The sequence below is a fragment of the Phacochoerus africanus genome, chromosome 6 (genome assembly GCF_016906955.1).
Source record: "Phacochoerus africanus isolate WHEZ1 chromosome 6, ROS_Pafr_v1, whole genome shotgun sequence".
NCBI classification, from domain to species: domain Eukaryota; kingdom Metazoa; phylum Chordata; class Mammalia; order Artiodactyla; family Suidae; genus Phacochoerus; species Phacochoerus africanus.
In genome coordinates, this window is record NC_062549.1 from 93986397 (window position 1) to 94006425 (window position 20029).

Below are 20029 nucleotides of genomic sequence, written 5' to 3' on the forward strand. Positions count from 1 at the left end.
TTGCCATCACCGTGCTCTCTCTACCTAGCTTGTCCCGCGTTCTTGCGTAGGGGGCGGGGCTAAGAATGTCAATTGGCCTGTTTCCGTGCCGGTCAGTGAGATGGGTGCGGTGATTGGGGGCGCCCGGGAGGGTAGCGGGGTTGGGTGTAAGCCCTGAGGAGGCAGCGTTTTCTGGGCTTCTCTCTGGTTCTCTCTCTCCAGAAGGTTCTGCCGGTTCCCCCTGCTTTGGGTACCTGGCTCTGCATCGCGCCGCCATGATGGGCCATCGTCCGGTGCTCGTGCTTAGTGAGTTTTGGGAAAGCTGGGGAAGGGACCCCCTCTTCATCTCCCTCTTTCGGCACTTTACAGCCTTGCCTCAGCCCAGTCCCGCCCTGGTCCGGCCCCTGAGCCTTCCAGTCGTTCATTTTGGAAGCCCCTTCTGCTTTCCTGTCTACCCTTAACCTATTCCCCTGTCTACACAAACGCAAACTGACCTTTCTCTCTCGAGCCTCGTTTTTCCGGGCTCTGGCCTCGGGAAGATGCTTCCCACTCGGCATTCTGTTCTTCACCTCCAACCCCCGCCCTTGCAGCCTTCTTGATTGATTTTCAGTGTGCAGTTTTGTGATTAACGGCTTTTTAGTTTGGCCTAGCATTTTAATCATGGCCCATCACTTAGTGGTGTGGCGTCAGCCACGTTGTTTGATTGAAACGTTTCCATCTTTATTATTAGGATTAACTATTTTCCCGTAAGATTGTGAGACTCAAGTGAGATAAGTAGAGACAACTGCTTAAAAGAGCGAGTGGTAGCCTTGGTTATTTGTATTTTCAGTAACTGTCCTCTTGAATTTCCATTCTGCAACTTCCGTTCCTCAAGTAACCCTACCTCCCTCACTGGTTTATCTTAGATGTAGTTATTCCCTTGATATCCCCTCCGTGGTAATCTTTCCCACTTACCAACTGAGTTTTCCCAAATTTTTCCATTGGGTCTCTTTACCCATGGGGAATGAGTCGCATTTCTGTTGTCTTCCTCGGGTATGTTTCTGTTCTGTGTAATCTCAGCCTTATTAGTCATTTTCCGTCCCTCTTTTATGCGTGTAGAATGCTATCGATTTTCTGTATACCTGGAAAATAACTGTTTGCAAACAAGAATCCACTTAACCCAGAAAAAAAAAAACAATTTTTTTCTGATGAATCCAATCAGAAAGGTCCATGCAGGATTTTGGTTATCAATGCCTGAAATAGGAATCTAAATCCTGAGAATTGTGAATGAATGTTTAGGTTTGATGGGTGGGAAATTTTACAACAAACTGTAGGGAAGTATAATTTGGAGAGAGGAGTGAAATAAACATTCTTTTGGTTCAGGTATAGCCATTGAGAGGGCCCTAAGGTGAATAGTGCGTTGTTCAGCTCTTTTGAGGTCGGAGTTAATCCCTTGCATTAGCGGCCGTAACCTATTAGACTTCGTATTAAAACATGTAGCTCACACTTACTGATGGTCAGTGGGTTCCTGAGGCATTCTGGTTATATCCAAGCATGAAGTGATTGTATCTCGCAAACCCAGATGCTTTTGAGTGTGTGTTCTCATTCCACAGCACACACGGGAGAAGGGGGGAGGAACTGTTTAATAATTACGCTGGGAATGTCAGTATGATTCTGTGTACCCAATTATGAGGACATGAATCCCCCAATTTTTCCTTTTTACATAAGGGAGTGATTGATGCTTTTTTAGGGTGACCAGGTCTTTAAAAATCTGATGGATCTTAGGTTATGAATCCTTGTTATACATACTTGAAGGTTTGGTTAGAGAGAAAGTGATGACTAAGATTCCAAAGTTGAAGCTTTATGAATTGCTTCTTAGTATACCAGGAGTTGAAGTAAAGAAAGAAATAAGTATGTATGTTTACTTATTAACAGCTCGTTGAGGTGCAATTGATATACAAAAAGTTGCACATATTTGAAGAGTATAAGTTGGTAAGCTTTGATCAGTGTATACATCTGGGAAACCAGTATGTGTTTTTGTGGGTTTTTTTGTTTGCTTCTTAGGGCCAAACCCGCGGCATATAGATGTTCCCAGGCTAGGGGTCCAGTCGGAGCTGCAGCTGCTGGCCTAGGCTACAGCCACAGCAATGTGAGATCCAAGCCTCATCTTCGACCTACACCACAGCTCACTGCAACGCCAGATCCTTAACCCACTGAGCAAGGCCAGGGGTCGAACCCGAAACCTCATGGTTCCTAGTCGAGTTCATTTCCGCTGCACCACCAGGGGAACTCCTGTTTTTATTTTCAAAGATTGGGAAATAAATGAATAACATATACAATGGGGCAGTCCTGGACTATTGCCTTTTGTTTTTATCTGTTTTAGGCCAGAACACAAAGCGTGAATCTGGAAGAAAAGTTCAGTCTGGAAACATCAATGCTGCCAAGGTAGCCTATCTTATAAGTTGTCTGCCTCTAGCTATCTTCCCTGGTGTTTCAGTTTTTGTGATTTGACAGAGGAAAAGTTGACTTCCTTTCCCTCTTGGTGGTAAAGAAAAGGAATCATTTTCTCTCTGAGCTGGGCCTAACGGTCTACTCAAATTAACTTTTGCGAATTCTGTTCCTGTATACTATCTCATAATATTCTATTTGTTTATCTCCCATACTAGATGGAATTACTTGGAAGGAAGAACTGTATTCACTTTTATATTCCTAATATTTGCTATAGCTCTTGAATAGGTATTTACAGTAAATGCTTTTTGAATGAAACAGTGAAATAGCCCTAGATCTAATTTAGCATGAGGTAGAGGCCACTATCATGGAAAGAAATACAAGTACATGGACTTTCAGTTATCTAGACTGCTGGGAAGCTGAAGCACTGGGAGGCGTGTCCCCCCTCCTTTTTTTTTCCTTTTTTTTTTAACTTTTTAAAGCCCAGCTCATGGCATATGGAGGTTCCCAGAGTAAGGGTTGAATTGGAGCTACAGCTGCCAGCCTACACCATAGCTCATGGCAACCCCAGATCCCTGACCCACTGATCGAGGCCAGGGATCAAACCTGCATCCTCCTGGATACTAGTTGGATTCGTTTCCACCTTGCCACAACAGGAACTCCGGCGTGTCCCTTTTTTCTTGTGAAAAGTTATTCCTTTCCATCCAGAAAACATTCCAAAGTGGAAAAAACAACAGAATTGAGCCACGTGGCATGCTAGGTTTAAAGGGATTACCAATCCTGGAGTTCCCGTCGTGGCACAGCAGAAACGAAACCGACTAGAAACCATGAGGTGTGGGTTCGATCCCTGGCCTTGCTCAGCGGGTTAAGGATCCGGCGTTGCTGTGAAGCTTAGATCCCTCGGCATAGGGATCTAGATCCCTGTGGCATAGGCCAGCGGCTACAGCTCCAATTGGACCCCTAGCCTGGGAACCTCCATATGCTGTAGGTGCAGCCCTAAAAAAGACCAAAAAAAAAAGAGGGATAAAGTGATTACCAATCCTACTTTAGAAGTGTCCTTGTTAAAACACTGGCTCCCTGGGTTACTCATGCCTCTTCCCCTAGCACACACACAAACCATTCTCCGATTTGTGTAAATATTGTATTTTTTTTTCCAATAGACTATTGCAGATATCATCCGAACATGTTTGGGACCCAAGTCCATGATGAAGGTAAATTTAGCTCAATATTGAAACTTCTACAGATTTTCCCTTTCTATTTCCTGGTATACTTAAAATTTTTGCTTTTGTCTTAGATGCTTTTGGACCCAATGGGAGGCATCGTGATGACCAATGATGGCAATGCCATTCTTCGAGAGGTTTGATGTTTCATTTTGCTTTCTAACGTTTTATAAAGGACACATAAAGTGATAATGTGAATAATGATTAGTTTCTTTGGCAAATTACCAGTCTGTGTGACTTGAAACAACAGAAATTTGTTCTCATGGGTTGAAGGCTGATGGTCCAAAATCAAGATGTCAGCAGTGCCCTGCTCCTTCTGAAGGCTCCAGGGAAGAATCCTTCTTGTAGCTTCTGATGGTTGACCATAATCGTTGGCATTCCTTGGGTTATAAACTCCTTTTCACTTGTCACATGGCATTCTTATATCTGTCTCATAAGAATACCAGTGGTGGATTTAGTTAGGGCTTACCTTGATTATACCTGCGATCTCATCTTAACGTGGTTACATCTGTAAAGACCCTGTTTCCAAATGTAGTCACATTCACAGTTTCCAGTAGGTGAGACATCAAAATGTTCTTTCAGAGGACACAATTTAACCATGACGGGTTCTCCCAGTAAATAAGCTAAGTGATGCTTTTCCATGCTCACGAAACTTTGGTTGTCCTAATGCATTTTTTTCCACAAAAGACACTTGAAAAGTTGGTTTTCTTAGATATCTTGGGGGCCACTTTTAATATTTAATGCTGTAGTAAAACAATAAAGGGAGTAAGGGTAGAAGCAAGAAGCTCAAGAGTTAGGACCAAGCAGAATGGTTTAAGAGGTCTTTGTGTTGATGCATTGGCAATCTACATTTTTCTTTTCTTTTTTTTTTGTCTTTTTGCCATTTCTTGGGCTGCTCCCACGGCATATGGAGGTTCCCAGGCTAGGGGTCTAATCGGAGCTGTAGCCACCAGCCTATGCCACAGGCCACAGCAACGCAGGATCCGTGCCACATCTGCAACCTACACCACAGCTCACGGCAACGCCGTATCGTCAACCCACTGAGCAAGGGCAGGGACCGAACCTGCAACCTCATGGTTCCTAGTCGGATTTGTTAACCACTGAGCCACAACGGGAACTCCTACACTTTTCTTTTCAGATTCAAGTACAGCATCCAGCAGCCAAGTCTATGATTGAAATTAGTCGGACACAGGATGAAGAGGTTGGAGATGGGACCACATCAGTAATTATTCTTGGTAAGAAGAGAAACCACATCAGTAATTATTCTTGGTTGAGAAGAAAAATTTGAAACATTAAGGTTTTAACAGAAATAGCGTCTGTATCATATTTTTTAAGAAAAATGTTTTGGAGTTCCCTTCGTGCCTCAGCGGTTAACAAACCCGACTAGGATTCATGAGGTCGTGGGTTTGATCCCTGGCCTTGATCGGTGGGTTAAGGATCTGTTATTGCCATGCGCTATGGTGCAGGTCACAGACAAGGTTTGGATTCCTTGTTGCTGTTGCTGTGGTGTAGGCTGGCAACTGTGGCTCCAATTCAACCCCTAACCCGGGAACTTTCATGTGCTGCGAGTTTGGCCCTAAAAAGCAAAAAAAAAAAAGTTTTTACCAACCCATTAACTATAAATGTTTAAATAACTTTCTAATTTTTCTAATTTTCTCTGTATTCTCTCCAGCTGAGTGTAAAATGTTCATCATGGTGTAGGGTGAGCTTTGCAAATCTGGTTGAATAAAATGCAGTCTGTTCTCACTACTCAGAATAACTTACATTCTATAAGTTTCCACAAACACTGAATTAGCAAATGCTAAACCATCACTGCTTGGGGAACATTTGGGGTTAGGTTCCTTCAATACCTCTAGTTATGTATTTATCAACTCACAAATGTATGTCATGATTTGTTTTTGTTTTAAAGACATCTTATTATATATTGTTGACTCTTTAATACTGAACTCATACCTGAACAGAGCTTATCTAATAAGTTATTGTCTCTACAAGGCACATCACAGCCTTGCACTTAGGAAAACTAGATAAAACTTTATGGCTACACCTAAGACATTTTAAAGGGTGAAATCAACAAAATGCACAAAAATGTGGAAAACATGACACCATATGCATCACATAAAGGACACTTGTTTACAGAATGAGAGCCAAAATAAGGCAGAACATTGCTTTTCTCTCTCTCTCTCTCTCTCTCTCTCTCTTTTTTTTTTTTTGCCTTTTAGGGCTGCACTCTGAGGCCTATGGAAATTCCCAGGCTAGGGGTCAAATCAGAGGTACAACTACTGGCCTACATCACAGCTCACAGCAACGCTGGATCCCTGACCCACTGAATGAGGCCAGGGATCAAACCTGCATCCTCAGGGATACTAGTCAGATTCGTTTCCATTGCACCACAACAGGAAATCCCAGAGCATTGCCTTTTTCAGTCTCACATGGCAGTGTATGCATTGGACAACTTAAATTTTTTATCTTTGCATGTGTCTGAATGATCATGAAAGTGCAGCAAATACTGATTCTGAAGTTACAAATTTTAGTGAGTAGTCAAATGGACAAATACAGAATTTTGAGAGTAAGTCTTGTCTGTACAAGTTTTAATGGCTTATCTTTCAATTTCCTATAGGACTGTAAAAGATCACTTTTGAAAACTTAGCATATTACTTTTATTGTATAAATTTTAAGTTGATAGTGAAATTTTTGTAATAGCATTCTTTTTTTTTTTAAGGATCTGTAGCAACATGTTTTTAGAAATTGAGGGAAAGAACTCTTAAATTAGGGCATGCCAATTTATTTGTGTTGGCCCACATGCCTAAAAATAATCCTGATAACAATTATTATGAACTTTTTATAAGGTGACATTTAAAATTATGTTTAGAATGCCTTTGTACTGCATTTTGAAAATGGTGAGTTGGGTGTTAATTTGCTTGAGTCACCACGAACTTCACATCTTTAGATCCAATTCTTTTGTGGATTGGGAATTAATTACATATGGCTAGTTCTGTACTTGGAAGGCAAACTTCGAGGATGAAGAGGGAGGTAAGACTTCATATACTTTCTTTTGGGGGTTAGAAGATGAGCTTTAGACATTAGGCAGAATTTACTAGCTGATTATTTAGCTGATTATTTTAGTTGAATCTCCTGGAGAGATTAGGTAGCTTATGTTTCAGTGAGTCTAGGTGTCTTAGATATAGGTAGCTCTTTAGAAAACCAAAACTCAACATCTCAGATCCACCTATCAGTATTGACAACAAAAACAAAAAAACAAATGGGACCTACTCAAACTTCAAAGTTTCTGCATAGCAAAGGAAACCCTAAACAACACAAAAAGACAACCCACAGAATGGGAGAAAATCTTTGCAACTGAATCGACTGACAAGGGATTAATCTCCGAAATTTTTAAACACCTTCTGCAGCTCCATAGAAAACCAAAACTTGGCCATTCCTAAAGATAATCTACCTCCTATGATACTGTACTGATTATTCTCTAACAGGGCCTAACCTTTTCTAAGTTAACTTTCTAGAGCAAATTTTAAAATATTTGATTATCTTTTAATGTATATGATAGGAATTCTAAAGTAATTGAATTCAAACATTTGTGCACATGTCAGTATACCTGTGAACTTTGGCATATTTGTGTATTTTTTTTTTATTGTCTTTTTGCCATTTCTAGGGCCGCTCCCTTGGCATATGGAGCTTCCCAGGCTAGGGGTCCAATCAGAGCTACAACTGCCAGCTTGTGCCACAGCCACAGCCACGCCAGATCCGAGCCTCATCTGCAACCTACACCACAGCTCATAGCAACGCCAGATCCTTAACCCACTGAGTGAAGCCGGGGATCGAACCACAACCTTGTGGTTCCTAGTCAGATTCATTTCTACTGCGCCACGACGGAAACTCCCCAGAGGGTAAGTTTTTATGGGCATTCTTCCAAGGATAAGGTTTCATGTGTTGTTTTTTGGTTTTGGTACCAGCATATTCACTATATCCTAGGTGTTGAAACAATAATAAGTAAGTCATTTTTCCATTATGTGTTTTTCTTTCCATTGTAGCATTTTTGGGAAAATGTTTTTTTGCCTTTTGTTTAGAAAATTGGTAACAAGAGTTAGTTGGATCGTAAGAGTAAGTAAACCATAGGATCAGTCTAATCATTTATAATACATCTAGGAATTCCCATTGTGCTGCAGTAGGAATGAACCTGATTAGCATCCATGAGGATGCAGATTTGATATCTGGCCTCGCTAAGCTGGTGTTGCTGTGAGCTGTGGTGTAGGTTGCAGACATGGCTCGAATCCTGCTTTGCTGTGGCCGTAGCGTAGGCGGGCAGCTGTAGCTCCAATTTGACCCTTAACCTGGGAACTTCCGTATGCCATGGGTGCAGCCCGACGCCCACTCCACCCCACCACTAAAAAATACATCTAGGAGTTCCTTTGTGTCACAGCAGGTTAGGGATCCAACATGTCACTGCAGTGGCATGGGTTGCTTCTGTGTCCCAGATTCGATTTCTGGCCCAGGAACTTCTGTATGTATCTGATGATGTTTTCTTTCTAAAATGGCTTGTGCAAAGTATAAAATTTGGAATAATATTGGCATACCTTTTGGGAAAACCTACTTTAGGGGAAAAAAAAAGGTATTTTAGAAGAACAATGAAGTTGCCTTGGTATCCACTTACTTCAAAATGTTGTGATGTGTGTCCTTTTCCAGCGGGGGAGATGCTGTCTGTGGCTGAGCACTTCCTAGAGCAGCAGATGCACCCAACTGTGGTGATCAGTGCTTATCGCAAGGCATTGGATGACATGATCAGCACTCTTAAGAAAATAAGGTATTGGGGTGGAGACCAAAAATGGGTAGTGTCAACTATGGGAGGCCTGGAAGAATGATCTGTTTTTAGATGGTAATGGAAGGCCACACACATTGCACACATAGTAGTTTATACCCTGGTGTTGTTTTGTGAGAAGGCGAAAGAGAGTTTTTAGAAAAAAAATTTTAGAAAATGGCAGAGGATGCAAAGTAGACAAAAGGAGCTAGGTTTAGTTCTTCTAAATATATTTTGTTTACATTATTGTCTGCTAGTTTCCATATTAGATACTGGGAAATGTGTTTTAAGTAAAATAGAGCTACTCTCCAAAGTTTTAGATTCTAGTGGGAGAAATAAGGATTTAGATAACTATTGTTCAGGACGTAATGTTAAAATACCCTCCTATCATGTATGATTACAGCTAATTCAGTCAGTATTCTAATATAAGTGCCGAAGAGGATGGTAGCCAGCAATTTTTCATTAAAATTAAAAGCACTGGGAATCCTATCTAGTAATCAAAGAGCTTGCTGAGCACTATAAAGTAATAAAGGAATATAGAAATGTGTGGCTTCTCCTTGAGGGGATGTCAGTTATATAGTAACATGATGCAGAATTTTGAAATACAACGATGGTTTTTCATGTCATTGGTCGGTAAAAATTTTTTGATTAAAATTGTTTAAAAAGCAAAACCAGGAGTTGCTGTTGTGGCTCAGCAGGTTAGGAACATGTCTAGTATCCATGAGGATGCAGGTTTGATCCCTGGCCTAGATCAGTGGGTTAGGGATCCCTCGTTGCCACAAGCTGTGTTATAGGTCACAGATGTGGCTCAGATATAGCTCTGATTTGACCCTTAGCCTGAGAACTTCCATATACTGAGGGTGCAGCCCTAAAAAGACAAAAAGCAAAACCTTGCAGTTCTCTTGTGGCGCAGTGAGTTAAGGATCCAGCAGCTTGGGTCACTGCTGTGGTGCCAGTTCAGTCCCTGGCCTGAGAACTTCCAGATACCATGGGTGCAGCCAAAAAGTGAAACTTAGGAGTTCCCTGGTAGCCTAGTGGGTTAAGGGTCTGGCATTGTCACAGCTCTGGTGTGGGTTCAGTCCCTGACCTGGGAACTTCCATATGCTGCGCATTTGGCCAAAAAATAAATAAGTAAAGTTTTCTTTATTATTTTTTTATTTTTTTAAGGGCTGTATCTGCAGCATATGGAAGTTGCCTGGCTAGGAGTAGAATTGGAGCTATAGCTGTGGTTCTACACTACAGCCATGGCAGCACCAGATCCAAGCCATGTCTGTGACCTACACCACAGCTCACAGCAACACCAGATCCTTAAGCCACTGATTGAGGCCAGGGATGAAACTTGCATCCTCATGGATACTAGTCGGGCTCATTACCACTGGGCCACAACAGGGACTTCCTTTTCCCTTTTTTTGGTCACACATGCAGCAGCTTGATTGGGATCTTAGTTCCCAGACCAGGGATTGAACTCGGGCCATAGCATTGAAAGTGCCAAATCCTAGTTAGCTTCTAGACCACCAGGGAATTTCTTCATGTTTGTTTTTTTGTCAAACAATACTACTTTTGGAGCTCTTGCTTCTTCTCCTCCAAGATATGTGATTCAAGAGTTATTTAAGAGTGCTTATTATTTGCCTTACACTGTTAGTAAAAGAGATTTCAGGGAGTTCCCACTGTGGTACAGGGGGTAAGGATCCAGCATTGTCTCTGTGGTGGCTTGGGTTTGATCCCTAGCCCAGAAACTTCCATATGCCACAGGTGTGGCTGAAGAGATTCAGCAGTACTGGAAAATTGGACAAGGTGGTATCTAAGGTTTCTTAAAAAAAATTTTTTTTTTTTTTAATGGTCATGTTTATTTTATTTATTTATTTATTTATTTGTCTTTTTGCCATTTCTTGGGCCGCTCTCACGGCATATGGAGGTTCCCAGGCTAGGGGTCGAATCGGAGCTGCAGCCACCGGCCTACGCCAGAGCCACAGCTACGCCAGATCCGAGCCGCGTCTGCAACCTACACCACAGCTCACAGCAACTCCAGATCCGTAACCCACTGAGCAAGGCCAGGGATCGAACCCGCAACCTCATGGTTCCTAGTCAGAGTCGTTAACCACTGAGCCATGATGGAAACTCCCAAGATTACATCTTAATAGTACTTTTAGTTTCCTACAAAGGAACAGATTCCTCTGGTTCTTCCTGTTGGTCCATCCACTGTTGAGGTCATAAGTTGATGAGTTACAAATGAGGGGCTTAAATTATCAGATCCCTCTGAACATGCTCGTTTTTCTTTTTTCCAGTACTCCTGTTGACACCAATAACCGAGATATGATGCTGAACATCATCAATAGTTCCATTACTACCAAAGTAATCAGTCGGTGGTCGTCTTTGGCATGCAACATTGCTCTGGATGCTGTCAAAACTGTACAGTTTGAGGAGAATGGTCGGAAGGAGATTGACATTAAGAAATATGCAAGAGTGGAAAAGGTAAGCTTTTCAAGTATGTACTTTGGAGACAAATTATTTTCTAGCGTGAGTCATCACATTTGTGGAGGGAATAAGTTTGTTTATTTATTTTATTTATTTATTTTTTTAGGGCCGCACCCGCGGCATATGGAGGTTCCTAGGCTGAGGGTCAGAGCTGTAGCCGCTGGCCCATACCACAGTTCTTGACAATGCTGGATCCTTAACCCACTGAGGGAGGCCAGGGATCAAACCCGCATCCTCATGGATGCTAATCCTGTTCATTAATCACTGAGCCATGATGGAACTCTAGGAATAAGTATAAATCAGAGCAAGGTATCTTCATCAGAAGAACCAGGAATAAGAATATCTGCTACCTGGAAAAGAACAACTTGAAAAAGAGGATCCCAAAGAGGTATTTGAAACAATTTTATTAGTTTCACTGCTGTCCCTACACAGGGTTAACAGAGGCAAAAGAAAGGCTTATTGTTGTGTCTGTGTTTGTGTGTTGGCTGACACAAATTAGGCACTCAGTAAGGAAATAAATAAGGTCTCTATATGATGGTGCTCATAACTCCCCAGAAAGCTTTCTCCAACTCTACTAATTTAAGATTTAATAGTAGCATTAATATGGAGTTCCCATTGTGGCTCAGTGCATTAAGAAGCTGGCATAGTCTCCGTGAGGTGTTGTGGGTTTGATCCCTGGCCTCACTCAGTGGGTTAAGGATCCGGCATTGCCATAAGCTGCAGAGTAGGTTGCAGATGAGGCTGGGATCAGGTGTTGTGTCATAGGCCTGCAGCTCTGATTTGACTCCTATCTTGGAAACTTCTATGTAAAAGTAAGTAAATAAATAAAAACATACATACATACATAATAAAAGTAGCGTTAGAAGATTATGGCCAGTAGATGGAGCCCAGTGCCTAAAATTTGTGGAAATAACTTTCAGGAAGTAAGGGACGGAGTTGCTGTTGTGGCGCAGCAGAAACGAATCCAACTAGTAACCACAAAGTTGCAGATTTGATCCCTGGCCTTGCTCAGTGGGTTAAGGATCTGACGTCAAAAGCAATGATGGGAGTTCCCGTAGTGGCGCAGTGGTTAACGAATCTGACTAGGAACCATGAGGTTGCAGGTTCGGTCCCTGGCCTTGCTCAGTGGGTTACGGATCCGGCGTTGCTGTGTGCTGTGGTGTAGGTTGCAGACATGGCTCGGATCCCGCGTTGCTGTGGCTCTGGCGTAGGCTGGTGGCTACAGCTCCGATTCGACCCCTAGCCTGGGAACCTCCACATGCCGCAGGAGTGGCCCAAGAAATAGCAAAAAGACCAAAAAAAAAAAAAAAAAGCAATGGTGTAGGTTGTAGACACAGCTCGGATCCTGCATTGCTGTGGCTGGGGCATAGGACAGCAGCTGTAGCTCTGATTCGACCCCTAGCCTGGGAAACTCCATGTGCTGCAGGTGCAGCCCTAAAAAGCAACAAACAAACAAAACAAATAATTGATGTAGAGTGCTGGCCTTTTCATAATAAGCATTCAACAAATATGGTTATTATTGGTCTGACTGGCTGAGCAGAGAGGGCAAATGGGTTGCTGACTCCACCATACTTCAGGGTACATGTGCCTTTGCAGACAGGAAAGGTTAGAGGTGGCTGACACAGGCTTGTCATTGGCTGGAGGAGTTGACCAACAGGGTCTAGGGCCTGGGACAAGCACATAAGGCAGAGCCTTCAGCAAAATATTTTGAGCACCTACTGTGTGCCAGACACTGTGTTAGGCACTGAAGATCCAATGGAATGAGATCAAGCCCCTGCCTTGTCTTGGGGGAGATTCAAATAAATTGGCAGGCAATCATATTGCCCAGGGTGATAGCAGAGGGATGGGGAAACAGGTCCTATGGGGACCCAACCCATGCTGGGGGTGACCCTGAAAAGCAAAAAGGAGAGTAGGAGAGATTTGCATCCTTTTAAATCATTGTTAGTCACTGAATTTCTGAGTCTCAGCTTACCTTGAAATTGTGTGTCATGGTCTAAAATTGATGTGCTTCCTAGAGGGAAAGAAATGTGGTTGCAATAATTGTTTATATGAGGTTCATGGGGAAAAAGTTACTTTAGGAACCCAAAATGTTGGTCATTTTGGGAAAAATGAGTGGGAAGGGAATTGAGAAATGGTATCCTGGTTGTGGATTAAAAGTGGATCTTTTGCTCAGATACCTGGGGGCATCATTGAAGATTCATGTGTCTTACGTGGAGTTATGATTAACAAGGATGTGACCCATCCACGAATGCGCCGCTATATCAAGAACCCTCGAATTGTGCTGCTGGATTCTTCTCTGGAATACAAGAAAGGAGAAAGCCAGGTGAGGTCCCTGGCCCTATTCCTTAAAGTTGATGTAAGAATCTGTTAATAGGAGGAGTTGTGGTAGTGGCTCATGCGGTTAAAAAGACCTTGACTACTGTCCTTGCTCAGTAGGTTAAGGATCCAGCATTGCCTCAATCTGCAATGTATGTCGCAGATGTAGCTTGAATCCCATGTGGCTGTGGCTGTGCTGTAGGCTGCCAGCTGCAGCTCTAATTCAACCCCTGGCCTGGAACTTCCATATGCCACAGGTTTGGCTGTGAAAAGAGGAAAAAGAATCTGTTAACATGGACGAGGGGAATAAAAAGTATTTATTACATACCTATCTTGTGACCTTTACATATAATCTCAGATTCCTAAAACAACCCTATAAAGCAGATGATACTTCTGTTTTACAGATGAGGGATCTACAACTCAGAGAAGTTAGGTTAATTGTTTGAGGAATGCAGCTAGTATTGGCTAAATCAGAATTTGAACCCAGGAGTTCCCGTCGTGGCTCAGTGGTTAATGAATCTGACTAGGAACCATGAAGTTGCGGGTTCAATCCCTGGCCTTGCTCAGTGGGTTAACGATCCAGTGTTGTTGTGAGCTGCAGTGTAGGTCTCAGACACGGCTCAGATCCCACGTTGCTGTGGCTGTGGTGTAGGTCGACAGCTACAGCTCCGATTCAACCCCTAGCCTGGGAACCTCCATATGCTGCGGGTGCGGCCCTAAAAAAGGCAAGAAGACAAAAAAAAAAATTTTGAACCCAGTTCTTTTTTTGGCTTTGATTCCACACTATCATGCAACCTTTCCTAGTGTATTAGTGGAACATGGAGTAGGAGGTAATTGAGCTTTGAAGTGCCAAAGAAGTTCCAGAGGGCAGGAAGTTCACAAGGCTCAGTCACCCTTGGATAAAACAATAGTTGAAGCTTATCAAAAAAAGATTGGGGGAGTTCCCGTCGTGGCTCAGTGGTTAACAAATCCGACTAGGAACCATGAGGTTGCGGGTTTGATCCCTGGCCGTGCTCAGTGGGTTAAGGATTTGGCGTTGCCATGAGCTGTGGTGTAGGTTGCAGATGTGGCTCGGATCCTGCGTTGCTGTGGCTCTGGTGTAGGCCGGTGGTTGCAGCTCCAATTCGACCCCTAGCCTGGGAATCTCCATATGCCACGGGAGAGGCCCAAGAAATGGCAAAAAAAAAAGTTTGGGAACAACAATCAATTTACTGGCGGGACAAATTAAGACCCTGAGTTACTGTGCAGACTGACAGGTCAGAGGTAACATTGAACTGAGTGGCTAGGGAGTTTAGCCAAATTCTCTACTAATTGCATTATGATTTTGCATTCTAGTTGCTTTGTAATTGAATGGAGTTAAACCAGATGGTTGTTGGAGCTAAACTGGTTCATAGAGGTGTGAGGTCGTGGCTTATTCTAACTCATGCTTTCTAGGATACATGAGAGGGCTGTGTTGGGGCAGCATAGTAGTTGGGATGACCCCAAAAAGCTTCCCCAGTCCAAAGTGTTCAGAGTGACATTCCTTCTCCACACAGACTGACATTGAGATCACACGAGAGGAAGACTTCACCCGAATTCTCCAAATGGAAGAAGAGTACATTCAGCAGCTCTGTGAGGATATTATCCATCTGAAGCCTGATGTGGTCATCACAGAAAAGGGCATCTCAGGTAGAATTCCATTCATTTTTCCAGACTACTGTTGAGGTAGAAGAGGGTGGGTGATTTTTTTCCTCCTATGTTGGCATAGACTGAATATAATTAACATGTGGTTAGGGTACCTTAAGGATAAAATCACTTCAGAACCCAGGGTTTCTGGCTTCCAGTTTGACACCTCTACTCTTGCAGATTTAGCTCAGCACTACCTCATGAGGGCCAATATCACAGCCATCCGCAGAGTCCGGAAGACAGACAATAATCGCATTGCTAGGTGAGTATGATCAGAATAATAATCTTACTTTTCTACTCATGTGTTTTTGTTTTACAACTTCACAATGTAGTCATCATTACCTGAAAAAGTTCAATATAAGATAGGCAGGGTGGCTCAGTGGTTGACAAATCTGACTAGGAACCGTGAAGTTTCGGGTTCAATCCCTGGCCCTGCTCAGTAGGTTAAGGATCCAGTGTTGCTGTGAGCTGTGGTGTAGGTCGCAGGCTCGGCTTGGATTCCACGTGGCTGTGGCTCTGGCATAGGCCAGCAGCTACAGCTCTGATTGGACCCCTAGCCTGGGAACCTCCATATGCCATGGGAGGGGCCCTAGAAAAGGCGCGCACGCACACACACACACACACACAGACAGACACACAGACAAATCAGTCACAAATGGAAATAACCAGGCTTTAACCATCTCCCCTCTTCAGAAGTCCTTTATATTAACATTTGCTACGTGAATCTCTCCTGTACTGCTCCTAACCAGTAGTGAACAGCTTATGCTTAGTTACCTATGATACCTTAGTATAGGGGTCCATTTCAGATTAGTCTGTTTATAACTATCTCAGAATATAGCAGAACTGACAGTTAACTTAATTGGATCCTCAGCTAGCTGCTGTCAGTGAAACTTTAGATTGCGTCACTACTTCTGCACAGACACCTATGCTCAGACATCACCCATTTTTAGGATTTCTAGGATTTCTACTTTTTAAAGATTTAAGTCTCTTCTGACATCACATAATATGCCATAGATCCAAATCAAATTTTATACTTAAACTTGCTCTGAAATGGCTCTGGGCATAGATGCATACACATAATAAACTATACATGCCCATGATACGGGAGAAGGGGTAACAAAATATTAGCTCTACATCATTAAAATTGGGTCAGACATATGTGCTTATTCACCTCTGTTCTTGCTTCGTCTTTGCATTGTCTTTAGTACAGTCTTGTTAACTGGTTTTGAGATCTAACTGGGCAGTATAGAATAAACTCTATCTAGAAATGACCATTATTTGTTACACACATTAAATATGCATAAGAGGAGTTCCTGTCGTGGCGCAGTGGTTAACGAATCCAACTAGGAACCATGGGATGCGGGTTCGGTCCCTGGCCTTGCTCAGTGGGTTAACGATCCGGCGTTGCCGTGAGCTGTGGTGTAGGTTGCAGACGTGCCTCGGATCCCGCGTTGCTGTGGCTCTGGCGTAGGCTGGCAGCCACAGCTCGGATTGGACCCCTAGCCTGGGAACCTCCATATGCCGCGGGAGCGGCCCAAAGAAATAGCAAAAAGACCAAAAAAAAAAAAAAACTCTGTTGGTGATAAACTTACTTAGAAAAGAAGAATGTCAAAATACAAATACCTCTGAATTAAAGAAAAAAAAGTTAAAAAATAAATAAATAAATATGCATAAGAAGAACTCATCTGTCCAAATTTCAAGGTCCACTAAATATGTTTTGAATTAAACTATCTCATTGTAGTAGTTGCTTTAGATATGTACACTTTCATTTATAAAGCCATATTAGTTTAAGGAAACTCCACCTATACATTTGGAGATCTATTGGCATGGAAGCCAAGACTTGTCACCTTAGGCAAAAATGTTACAAGCAATCCACTTTTGCCCTGGCCCTAATCTTCACCGCAGAACCTGGGGACCAAGAATCTGAGTAGAAGTATCTGCCCTCATCTGGTCTTCTCCCTGTCCCCTCCTCTCCATCTAATCAATAGAGCCTGTGGGGCCCGGATAGTCAGCCGACCAGAGGAACTAAGAGAAGAAGATATTGGGACAGGAGCAGGCCTGTTGGAAATCAAGAAAATTGGAGATGAGTACTTTACATTCATTACTGAGTGTAAAGACCCCAAAGCCTGTACCATTCTCCTCCGGGGGGCCAGCAAAGAGATTCTCTCGGTGAGTCAGCCTTGGAAGTGTGACTGAATGAACTAGGTCATTCTGTTTCTTGAGAGTTTCCCAGAGGTAATCATCCTGTTGTCCATTTGTTTTTTATTGTTTAAAAAAAAAGTTTTTTAAATATAAAGTTTACCAGAGTTCCTGTCGTGGCTCAGTGGTTAACGAATCCAACTGGGAACCAGGAGGTTGTGGGTTCGATCCCTGGCCTTGCTCAGTGGGTAAAGATTCTGGCATTGCCATGAGCTGCGGTGTAGGTTGCAGACGAAGCTCGGATCCCACGTTGCTGTGGCTGTGGCTCAGGCCGGCGGCTACAGCTCCAATTAGACTCCTAGCCTGGGAACCTCATATGCCTCAGGAGCGGCCCTATAGAGCCAAAAAGCCAAAAAAATTTTAAAAATATATCATCTTAACCACTTTTTTTACATGTACGGTTCAGTGGTGTTAAGTACATTCACATTTTCATGCAACAGATTCTCAGAACTTTTTTATCTTGAAAAAACGAGGCACTATACCCATTGAGCAATGATTCAGTTATTTCCCTATCCCATACCGAACACTGCTTCCCTATTTTTACGTTGAAGTTATAAATACTACTTTTCTTTCCACTGAGTGAGGTTATTAAGTAACTTACCCAAGGCACATAGCTAGTAAGTAGAGAGTTTCAGAGTTTCCACTACACTGCAGCCTCCTAGAGTACACAACTAGACAGGATAAGACAGGGGTATAGCTCTGTCAAGCACAGTGAACAAAGCCTAATGTCCCAGAGTGACACCACCTCCCCCTGGCTTTCTTGCTGTTGTAGTTAATGTGTTCTTCCAGGGTAAATAGCATCTGCCCTGCCCAAAAGGTTTGAAAGACCTTTCTTAGTTTGTCCTCCTTGGTTTATCAAACTTGGCAGTCAGGAAGTCCCCGGTGCCTCTGACTTGTCCCTGACTCATCAGGCTTTGGTTTTATGGTGTCTCTTTGCTTTCCCAAGGAAGTAGAACGCAACCTCCAGGATGCCATGCAAGTGTGCCGCAATGTTCTCCTGGACCCTCAGCTGGTGCCAGGGGGTGGGGCTTCTGAGATGGCTGTGGCTCATGCCTTGACAGAAAAATCCAAGGCGATGACTGGTGTGGAACAATGGCCATATCGGGCTGTTGCCCAGGCCCTGGAGGTCATTCCTCGTACCCTTATCCAGAACTGTGGGGCCAGCACCATCCGTTTACTTACCTCCCTTCGGGTGAGTTCCTTTCTGTGCTTTTCTCTTGATGGGGTAGGGAAAGCTGTGTTTTTAACCTAAGAGGATGATTTGTGTCCGTCTTTTCTGGTTTTCCTTGTAGCTTGTTCCCTTAAAAACATCTTCTCTTTCTTAATTTTTGACTTGTTTGATGTCATTGCCATTTCCTCTTGTCTGTACCTTATAATCCAGTGTAGTTGATTTTTATCTAATGGTCTCTATCAGGTTATTTGTTCCTAGTATTTTCCTCTTTAACTATGTTTGTTCCAACCATAGGCCAAGCACACCCAGGAGAATTGTGAGACCTGGGGTGTGAATGGTGAGACAGGTACTCTGGTGGACATGAAAGAACTGGGCATCTGGGAACCATTGGCTGTAAAGCTACAAACGTACAAGACTGCAGTGGAGGTGAGGCACTCTAAGACATGCTATGCTGTTTATTTCCAGATTATCAGAAAACTGTGTTGATCCAGTCTTGAAAGGGGAGGGATAGAAGGCAGAGTATTCCGCAAAAGATCTCTCAAGGAATTCCATCCCCCTACTTATTAGCTTTAGCTCATTTAAAAATCAAGATGGAGTTCCCATCATGGTTCAGTGGTTAATGAACCCGACTAGCATCCATGAGGACTCAGGTTCAATCCCTGGCATCACTCACTAGGTTAAGGATCCAGCATTGCCGTGAGCTGTGGTGTAGGTCGCAGACGCTGCTTGGATCCCGAGTTGCTGTGGCTGTGGTGTAGGCTGGTGGCTACAGCTCCAGTCGATCCCTAGCTTGGGAACCTCCATATGCCATGGATGCGGCCCTTAAAGGACCAAAAAAAAAAAAAAAAAGGTAACATGGCACAAGCTGCTTCCCTTGCTTTGGGAGAACTGCATTTTACATTCAGGATTCTGAAAGAGTAGATTTCAGATAAAATGGTAATTATGTAGGAGGAGCTAGGTGATGTGTCTAAATGAAAACAAGTGTCCTTTCCTTTGCTGACCTCTTTGGGGCTGTGGTTATTCTCCTAGACGGCAGTCCTGCTGCTGCGGATTGATGACATCGTCTCAGGCCACAAAAAGAAGGGTGACGACCAGAGCCGGCAAGGTGGGGCTCCTGATGCTGGCCAGGAGTGAGCAGTGGGCAAGGCGACCTCAACGCACAGAGCCAACAGAGTCTCCCCCTTCCCTGAGCCAGACCGCCAGGGACACTGTGGATGTCTTTGTTTGGAAGGGATCAGTTCAAGGGGCAGCCCAGTCCCTTTCTGTCCCAGCTCAGTTTGCAAAAGGCACTGACATGTAATTCTTCTCTATTGTAAGCTTTCCATTTAGTTTGCTTCCGATGATTAAATCTAAGTCATTTGAGACAGTTGTTATGTGTTTTTCAACCTTGGGCCATATTTCTGCCTCCTGGCAAGGAGGGAGGAAGCAAAAAACCTTACTGGAGAAAAAGCGAGATGGGAATGAGGTCATTAAGTATCTTTGCCTTTTTGAGGGGGTATTCAGACTTCTTGGTAGGGACTGGTTGGGAGGACTTTTGGATTTCAAAGGAAGATATTGGAAAGCTTAAAGAAACACCACTTTGCATTCACCACCCAAAGAACAGGAGGAACCTGTCCAAACCATGGGTGTTCATTGTATGTGATTGTGTAGAGCAACACCCAGTATGTGCTAGGGTTTAGGCATTTATTCTGAAGAACCTAGAACATCTTTTCTTCTTTTTTTTATTATATCCTATAGCTTTTCAGAATCCTTCCTATCTAAAATTCTTCT

General features: G+C 43.2%; 1 protein-coding gene across 2 annotated transcripts; it reads left to right on the plus strand.

Moving 5' to 3' along the window:
* The first annotated feature begins 127 nt into the window (after positions 1-127).
* Positions 128-19621, plus strand: CCT3 (chaperonin containing TCP1 subunit 3). 2 transcript variants are annotated; one of them, XM_047784311.1, is made up of 14 exons: positions 128-285; positions 2342-2403; positions 3567-3617; positions 3701-3763; positions 4765-4861; positions 8322-8439; positions 10719-10905; positions 13082-13231; positions 14760-14892; positions 15070-15151; positions 16878-17058; positions 18035-18280; positions 18554-18685; positions 19289-19621. In XM_047784311.1, exons 1-14 carry the CDS (start codon positions 255-257, stop codon positions 19391-19393), a joined length of 1638 nt encoding a protein of 545 aa, XP_047640267.1. In that variant the 5' UTR covers positions 128-254; the 3' UTR covers positions 19394-19621. The 2 variants fall into 2 exon arrangements, with proteins under 2 accessions (XP_047640267.1, XP_047640266.1); XM_047784310.1 differs by lacking the exons at positions 128-285; positions 2342-2403; positions 3567-3617; positions 3701-3763; positions 4765-4861 and adding an exon at positions 4879-4895.
* The last annotated feature ends 408 nt before the right edge of the window (positions 19622-20029 follow it).

Bases quoted from the DNA above. Each gene is read 5' to 3' on its own strand.
- CCT3 (XM_047784311.1), top strand. From the start codon at position 255: ATGATGGGCCATCGTCCGGTGCTCGTGCTTA. The intron at 2,404-3,566 runs GTAGCCTATCTT...TTTTTCCAATAG, and splicing joins GAAACATCAATGCTGCCAAG to ACTATTGCAGATATCATCCG. The intron at 18,281-18,553 runs GTGAGTTCCTTT...TTCCAACCATAG, and splicing joins GTTTACTTACCTCCCTTCGG to GCCAAGCACACCCAGGAGAA.